The sequence below is a fragment of the Triturus cristatus genome, chromosome 2_2 (assembly GCF_964204655.1).
Source record: "Triturus cristatus chromosome 2_2, aTriCri1.1, whole genome shotgun sequence".
NCBI lineage: Eukaryota > Metazoa > Chordata > Amphibia > Caudata > Salamandridae > Triturus > Triturus cristatus.
The window spans coordinates 949,930,072-949,938,877 of record NC_140582.1 but is presented as its reverse complement, the minus strand read 5'-3'; the positions used below and the strand labels follow the sequence as shown (position 1 = coordinate 949,938,877).

Below are 8,806 nucleotides of genomic sequence, written 5' to 3'. Positions count from 1 at the left end.
GGAATTTCTGCAAAAAGGCACACAGATTGGGCAATCAGCCTCTGAGGCCTGACCAAACTCGATCTTTGCAGCAGACAATACCATTGCAGGCATGGGTTTTGAGATTTAGACACAGTGGACCTATACCAATTGTCAAGAGAGTAATTCTATCAGTCACTAGATCACTTGCCATTTGGTAGGCATTCTTGTAGAACAGGTTTTGTGTTTGCACATCCTCATGCTGCCAAGACAGGTGTATTTCCGTGCTGTGGTAAAAACGGATCTGCCAACTTACAGCTCTGGCCTCTTACTGGTCATTAGCTTCTATAATTTTGTATTGTGGCAAATTGATCATTTGTTAAGGTTATGTTCTGAACTAGATTGTACTTTAACATTATCTGGAAAGACTATGGTCCTTAAGAGTTGTTCAATAGGTTCAACTTACACTTCCATTGCTCCTGTAAGTTTCTGTTCGTGGTTCAGAAAAAGATGGGGGCCTATCATGCTGGTGGCCACAGTGAGCTTTGGACAATTTGTTATTTCCTCCTGGAGTCTTATTTTGTGGTCTTTTATTTGCCGCTGATGCTGGTCAGTGTTCGAAGAAAATATCCATTTGTATTTTAAAAGGGAATGACGCAACCATAAAAATGGTGAATCCTAGATCTTCGGTTAATTTTTTCCCCGGTACTTCATATGGATCGAACCCTAGTTCCTGTGACTATCAGGATGTGAAAATTGTAAGCAAATCCTGTGCACACGTGACAATTTTGGTAATCAGATCACAGAAAGAACAACAAAGTTCAACAAAAAATGAAGACATGTTGTTTTAATTCAAAAGATGTTTTCATCAGTACAAAGGGCGCCAGCCGACACATGTTTTGTCAACAGTAGAACAACTGTGACTCTTCAGGGCTGGGAAACAATATAATAATAAATCAAAAAATGCCAAAAAGCAAAGAGAAAGGGGTGACAATAAAAATCAACATAATGGTGACAAAACATAAACGCAAAGAATGACATTAACAATCAAAGAGCACGGATAATTGGGTGACAGAATAATTCCAAAATTGAGATGAGGGTGACAATATGTAACAACGCACTGAACGAAAAGGACAGATCACAAGAAAGAAGGGGTTGCAAAAAAAGGGGGGGGAGAGGAAAGCGAAAAGAATAATGGAAAAGGAAGGGTGAAGGTTCATAGATCAATAGTAATAAGCGATATGCATGAGATGAAAAGGCATAGGAAATGAGATCATAAAGAATAACTAAAGGCCTTAATATTGTGGTAATGCCTAATTAAATAACATTGGCAAGAAACAATGTGTAGAGGAGAGGTTTTCATTCTGTTTTACTCTGTTGATTTTGACTTTACATCTTTACTCTTTTTTTAGCCTGCTCCTACACACTATCCGCCTTTTGCTGTTTATTTCGTAATCAACCTTGCCGCTTTCCTAGCCTCAGTTGCCCTTGGACACTACTTGTCGTTTTTTCACTTGCCGTTCCATCCCGCTCCTACCTAGTGCCGCGCACTTTGTGATAGTTGCATGTTGCATGTCTTATGCACTTGTCCTTCATTCTCCTACTGCCTTGCACGCTTGTTACATCCTACTTAGTCTCAGCGTTACCCTCACCCCGTTTCTGCCCTTTGCTTCAGAGTTGTTGCAGTCTTGATATTTTATGTTCTAAATGTTTGCGAATTTTCAGTTCAATATTTTTACGTGTTTTTGCGCAATTTGAGGCTGTTTTCTTATTTACAAATGTTTTTTCATTATCTAATTTGCTTCTGCTTAATATGCTTCCATTGCTTACTTTTTGTATTTGTGTCAAGGCTCCCTCTACACATTGTTTCTTGCCAATGTTATTTAATTAGGCATTACCACAATTTTAAGGCCTTTAGTTATTCTTTATGATCTTATTTCTTATGCCTTTTCATCTCATGCATATCGCTTATTACTCTTTATCTATGAACCCTCACCCTTCCTTTTACATTATTCTTTTCGCTTTCCTCTCCCCCCCCTTTTTTTGCAACCCCCTCTTTCTTGTGATCTGCCCTTTTCGTTCAGTGCGTTGTTACATATTGTCACCCTCATCTCAATTTTGGAATTATTCTGTCACCCAATTATCCGTGCTCTTTGATTGTTAATGTCATTCTTTGCGTTTGTTTTGTCACCATTATGTTGATTTTTATTGTCACCCCTTTCTCTTTGCTTTTTGGCATTTTTTGATTTATTATTATATTGTTTCCCAGCCCTGAAGAGTCACAGTTGTTCTACTGTTGACGAAACACGTGTCGGCTGGCGCCCTTTGTGCTGATGAAAACATCTTTTGAATTAAAACAACATTTCTTCATTTTTTGTTGAACTTTGTTGTTCTTTCTGTGATCTGATTACCAAAATTGTCACGTGTGCACAGGATTTGCTTACAATTGTTCTGGCATGGGCTTTCGCCCACACCTTATACAGGGGTGTGGGCACCGCAAAGCATTGGTTCTTTGTTCTTCTTACTTCATCTGTCCGTTTACCTGCCTGAGCGTCATTTATCCTGTTTTCAAAAACCCTCTCTGGTCTAAGTATGTGAAAATTTGTTTTTGTTTCAGTGACAGCTATAGGGACCTCTAATTTCTCCTGGCAGTACAATCCAAATAATGTATTGGACTCTTTCGTGACACATTAGACTCCACTTCTACCTGCTTCTCCTCATGATTTGGCTTGTTTTTGAGGATCCTACAAGTAAAGCTATTTTAGAGGCAGCATTAAGGGTCTGTGAACAAGCGGAAAAAGAGAAGTCGCTTTTTAATCAGTCTTTTTTCATCACGTTCATTTGAAGCTGTGTATTTATAAAGCTCCTTTACCCCATCCTAGGGCCTCAGAGAAATCGGTTTTACATTCTAAATTTTTGCAGTATTTTAACAACATCTGTACATCTGACTGTCGAACCCATTTCCTTTTTTGTCAGACGAATTGTTCAAATTGATTAACCATACCAGCTGCTTATGTTTTTTCTTAAGTGGTGGTTTTGTTGGATCCAACGCAGAGCCTTGCAACTCATGCTATAGCTACATAATGTTCACAACTTTAATGCAGTGCTTTTTCAGACATTTCCATGAGACCTCTACGCACTATATCACCAGGTGGATTGTTCCTGCAGTTTTTTTGCGTTGATTTGATTGCTTTGTTGACACTGCATATTGTGCCATTTAACACAGTGATGCCTCACATTGTTTAAAGATTCTGCTACTGCTTGAGATATCCTCAGGTAGTAAGGACTGTGACAAGAAAGAAAAACAAGGTGAATATGGCCCAATTACTTACTGTAATCTTCACAGTGCAATGCAAAACCTATGCTGAAATTTAAGTAGTACAAGGCCACCTTGTGTGGCCCTGCGGTTCATGGTAAATCTGGAGTAAAGCAATGCAGCGCAGGTCGCGGCCTTGCATTGCTCTGCGTCTGCTGTAGCACAAGTATAAAGAGGAAAAAGCCTTAGAGGATTGTTTATGCACAAAAGCAATCCTAGGTGTAATGGGAACACTGGCATCATCATTTAGGAGAAGCAGAAAGGACAATGTGGCTAGGTTTTAATTATTCAGTTTTAGGCTGGCAAAGTAATTGGTATACATGTTATTTGCATGAGCTGGGAGCTATAAGTTAAAATAATTTCACCATGACATAATCAGTAGGGTTGTATAGAAAGTTAACATCTGCTTAAAACAACCAAAAGACAGACAATCCTATTCAGCCAAACACTTGTATGATTTTTGCAAGAGTCTATTGTAGATTTACATGCCACCAGTAATCCTGCCATCAATTGATGGGTCTGACAAATTGAAAGTTGTTTTTCTCCAAGTGTTCTGTTCGTGCCTCAGGTGTGACTAGATGCCCTCATCTGGATGTGACACTGAAACCCACAATGCTTTGGGATACAGATCCTACATGAGTTGAGAACGTGAGAACACTTTCTCCATTAGAGAACAAAGAAAAGCACATTTCCATCAACAACACTGCATAAAAACACTGGGACTTCAGCACCGAGTGGGTGCTTATGAAGGGACAGTTCCAACATCATACCTGGTGAAGAAACAGCTGGGGATTCTGCTCAAATGATAATGATATTGGGAAATGTAAAATTCTAGAGTATCTACATTACTGCCTTTAACTTCCGTCTCCAATAAATATATACTTTCCATGGAAAGACTACCATAAAATGTTACATTTTTGTTTGCCCAGTCAGCACCATAATTTTGTGTTAAGCATGGTAAGTGTTTTAGGGGCATAGTAACAAGGGGCGGTGATAAATATCGCAAAGCGCGCTTAGCGCTTGCATATTTATCTTCGACAATCTCTGGAATTTATCGCCTGGTTAGCGCGTTATCGACAACGCGCATCGCCGAGGCAATAAAAATTCCAGAGATAGTGTGGATATCGCCGTTTTCCATGGTGGAAAACGGCGATATCCTAGATGATAGGGCCTGTGGTCTTAGCCACAGAATCCACCCCTCATGTTAAGTATGCCTTAGTCAGGAATTTAAAAGACGTTAAATTCCTGCGTTAAGGCATACTTAACGCGATTTAAATAATCGCTACCCTTCCTTGTTAATATCGTGAAGCTGCCTTCACGATATTTTCCCTGGTTGGTTTCACAGCCACGCCTACTTTGCATCTCATTAGCGATGCAAAGTTAGGCGTGGTGGAAACGGGCGCTAAGTCAGCAAAACACGCGATAGCGTGTCTTTGCTGATAAGGCGATACAATTATCGCCGTTTATCGGCCGCAAAAGCAGCGATAACTTTATAGCGCTGCCTTGTTAATATGCCCCATAGTGCCTAATCTGTTTCCAGCCTTTTCAGTTCAAGGATGCCATACAAGACCCTTCTGGGCTACCGTATAGCCACTGTCAGCAAGCGATTAAGTGGCAACACATGACTTGTTCATCAGCAGCACTATCTCTCGAGTCTGTTGTACTACCTTATTGGAAGCGAAGCCGTGTGCTGTTCTCTTCACTTGTAAAACTCAATCTAAGAAACATACTTTTCTTCCAGGCATGCCTGTTAAGAATAATGTTGCAGCTCTGCGTCAGTCTCCAGGCCAGAATGGCACCAGCTTTCATGGTTGCATCCGCAACCTCTACATTAACACTGAGCTTCAGGACTTCAGGAGATTGTCCCTCCAAGCAGGCATTATTCCAGGATGTGAGCCATGCCACAAGAGGGTTTGTGTGCATGGTTCGTGTCACGCCACGAGCCAGTCAGGCTTCTCCTGTGAATGTGAAGGAGGCTGGACAGGACCCCTGTGTGATCAGCAAACCAACGATCCTTGTCTTGGAAATAAGTATGTCTGACCATTTTATTTACTTTACTGTTCTTTTGGGTCGATTGAACCATTGCTATATTACATTTGTATACTACTTATTTATCAGTGGCAGCATTGTTTTACCTTTTCACCTACTTTTCTTGTTCATTTAGTTTCTAATGTATTGTAGCTGACTATTGCTACCCATTGATGTATGCTAGAAAACAAATCCTGTTGTTTTTGTTTTTGAGCACAAAAATGTCATACCCTATTCTTTAATATACTTTTTTTGAGATAACGGTTCTAAATTATTGGTCAATGAGTAACTTTTTAATTTTAGGAACTTCAGGGTGTTATGGATGCCAAACTATATTGCCTACATTTGGAAGTCCCAGTGTAACACTTTATAGGATAATCCCATATGTCATTCTTCAATGTTCACACCATCCTCCCACCTTGTGATGTCTCGTGTTTGAGGCAAAGGGAGCTCTTTATGCAAAGCTGTCCTGGCCAGCTCTAGCTACACACACCCAGCAACTCAAAGGCCCCCTCATAGGTCTACACATAAGAAGACATGAGCAGGAAATGTCTCCCTGAGAGACATTTTCTGCTTCAGACAGACTCCTGCCAGTATCACACAAGGCATTTTGTACTTTTGTGTTGAGCCCTAATCTGAAATTTGCACACAAAATACCAGCAAACCACTTTTAGTGCCATTTTTAGTCTTTACTCTGATCCAAGCTTTTAGATGTGTGATTAGGTTCTATGTGATATAAAGGATATTATAAAGGATCTTGTGTAGGACGCCACCTTGTACGAATGTCTCAATCCATTTTTCCTACAGACATGGTATAGTTCAGAGCCTGTGAGGATCAAGGTTTCATCGGTGAAATCTCAGACCACTCACTGGACATTATTTCCAACCCACTAGAACACAACTAGGATGGAATCTGACAGAACTTATAGTCAGGTTGTACTAATGAGCTCAGTGGACAATTGGAGAGGTATGAGTGGGCACTTAACATCTTCGAATGTCCTACCACGTGCTCAGACTCTCCACTTCTCTCACTTGTCTTTCTCCCAAATTCTTTTAGAGTTAGGCAAACACATCACTTCCAAGGAATATATTTGTATTCTGGAATTAAGTTTCTCCTCATGCCTCATTGGTAATGCACTTTAATGTCCAATGGGCTCGTGAAAGTGTACATTATCTTCTCATAAGTAATTCAAAGGAAGATGATCCAGTCTTGCTTGTTTGTGAGTTTAAGTGCCAAATCTGTAAAGCACAACACATCCTTGGCGCAGGCCGTCACATCCCTCGTTGATGGTAGCCTCAATGACGACACCGGACTCTGCATCGCAGCCTCACAGCTACTCGGAACCGACGCATTGCCTCAACTGCATGAAGCATCCTCGACACCAGACTTTGCATCACAAGCCCTCATCAACAGGATCCTCGATGACGACGCAGGACCTTGGTCCGCAGCCTCGCTGCACCTCGGAACTGATGAACTGCTTCAGCTGCGCATCGCATCTCTGACGGAGATCCTTGGAACTCTCTGCAAACCAGGATTTAAGGGACTTTGTTCAGCGGACATAACTGGATCCCTGTAGCCGGCCCATGCTCCATAGTGGTCAGCATTAAACTGTGACTTTGTCCCGTTCCGGTGCAACCAGATATCCACAGTTGGTGCTTTGTGCTTTTTTATGCTATTTTCACAAAAAATAATTAAAATTGCATAGTTCCGGTTCTACTGATTGGATTTTTGTCATTTTGGTCTGGTTTTATTTATTAAAGGAAACTCTATTCTCCTAATCTGGTGTGGGATCCTTTTTGTGTGCTGTTTTAACCTTATTACTGTTCAAAGTCTTGCACTAATACTTTACACATTGCCTCTAAGTTAAGCCTGACTGTTGTGTGCCGAGCTACTAGAAGGTTGAGCACAGGTTAATTTAGGGTTGGTTTGTGCCTCACCCAGACCAGGAATGTGGTTGCTGTTTAACCAGGGCTCACACCCAAATCAACCAACAACCCAATTTCTTACATTGGTGATCAGTGGAGAGGATTAGGACTTGTTTGTGCAGTGCCATACAGTGATTTTGTGTACACTACCATCCCATATCTAAGACCAATTCATGTTAAAATTCTCTTTGATTGGCCTTTTTGTTCATCTAAATTCCCTCTCATTCTACTGACTGTTGTGCCTCTACCAACCTCTACAAGTATGGAGTTTGACCTGGCTAAAATAAGGCCTACACTGTGGCTCAGCTGAAGGAGTTCTGTAAAGAGAGGGGAGTGCCACCAAAGACCAACACCAGGAATGTAAAGCTCCAAAAGGCGCTGAGGTCCTAGCTGGAAGTCCACCAGTGACTGGGTATAGGCACAGAAAGAGAGGATGATGTGGAATGGCAAGGAGAGGATCTGGATACCAGCCCTGAGAGGCAGCAGTGTGCTGAGAGGGAGGACGTGCCTCCTGGGTTGGAATTCCCGGCCAGAGCAAAAAGCAGAGTGCCTTACCAAAGCCTGTCCCCAAAGGAGCTGGCGGATGGAAGGAGGAAAGACAGGTCAGGCTGGAGATGGTCAAACTCAGGATAGAGGAGAAGAAACTGGCCATGGATGCAGAACAGAAAAAGGCTTAGGCTGAGGGACCCTTGGAGGAGAGAAACATCTTGTTGGCTCACAAACTTATGGCCTGATTTAGATCTCGGTGGATGGGTTACTCCATTACAATGGTGACAGATATCCAGTTCGCCTAAATATAAATCTCATAGGATAAAATGGTATGTATATTTCACTGGATGGGATATCCGTCACCGTTGTCGACAAGATTTAGATCAGGCCATTAGTCTGAAGGAGCGAGATCTCAAGGTCAGGCAGGGTCCAGCAGTGATGGTGGCAGTAATCCTACATTGCCCTCTGGAGACAAGAGGGTCCATATTCCTAAAGGTCTGGTGCATGACTTTGTTGTGGGGAGCAACATAGACAAGTGGTTTTAAGCATATAAGTTGGCTTTGCAGAGCCACAGGATCCCTGAGGAGGATTGGGGGGAGGGAGGGGGGAGGCTAGCCCCTGGAAGCATATCCCTAGCAAGGGGAGGGATGCCCTGTTGGCAAGAGACAGGATGAAGTATCTTCCCATGAAGGAAACCCTAGTCATAAAGTATGGTCTTACAAATGAGAAGTACAGGTAGACATTTAGGGACAGCCAGAAGCTTCCCCAGCAGTCCTGGTTCGATTGTGTGGGCTCCTTTTGCAAGGCAGTGGTTGGATGAATGAAGGGCAGTGAAGTAAAGGATTATCAGGGGCGGTGTGAATTAGGAAAGTGCCAACAAGTTGGGCATTACAAGGGGAATGCCAAGTGTCCCAAGCAGGCACAGCCCCCCACTGGTGGGTAGACATCGGGGTTGGTTAGTGTAGCGCTTGGGGATGAGATTGCCCCAGATAGTGTGGTGGATAGCATAGAGGTTACCATAGTGTCTCTGGGTGATGGAGAGATGGTGCGGAGAACTCACATGCCTAGTAACACTAGGAATTACAGGTA

General features: G+C 42.3%; 1 protein-coding gene across 5 annotated transcripts in view; it reads left to right on the top strand.

Annotated features, from left to right (window-relative positions):
* SLIT2 (slit guidance ligand 2) overlaps window positions 1-8,806 on the top strand; it is a 689,918-nt gene that overhangs the window by 670,212 nt on the left and 10,900 nt on the right. For all 5 annotated transcript variants that reach the window (XM_085642360.1, XM_085642359.1, XM_085642358.1 and 2 more), the window contains one exon: window positions 5,016-5,304. In XM_085642360.1, coding sequence (XP_085498486.1) covers window positions 5,016-5,304 — 289 coding nt within the window. The remainder of the gene's footprint in view (window positions 1-5,015; window positions 5,305-8,806) is intronic.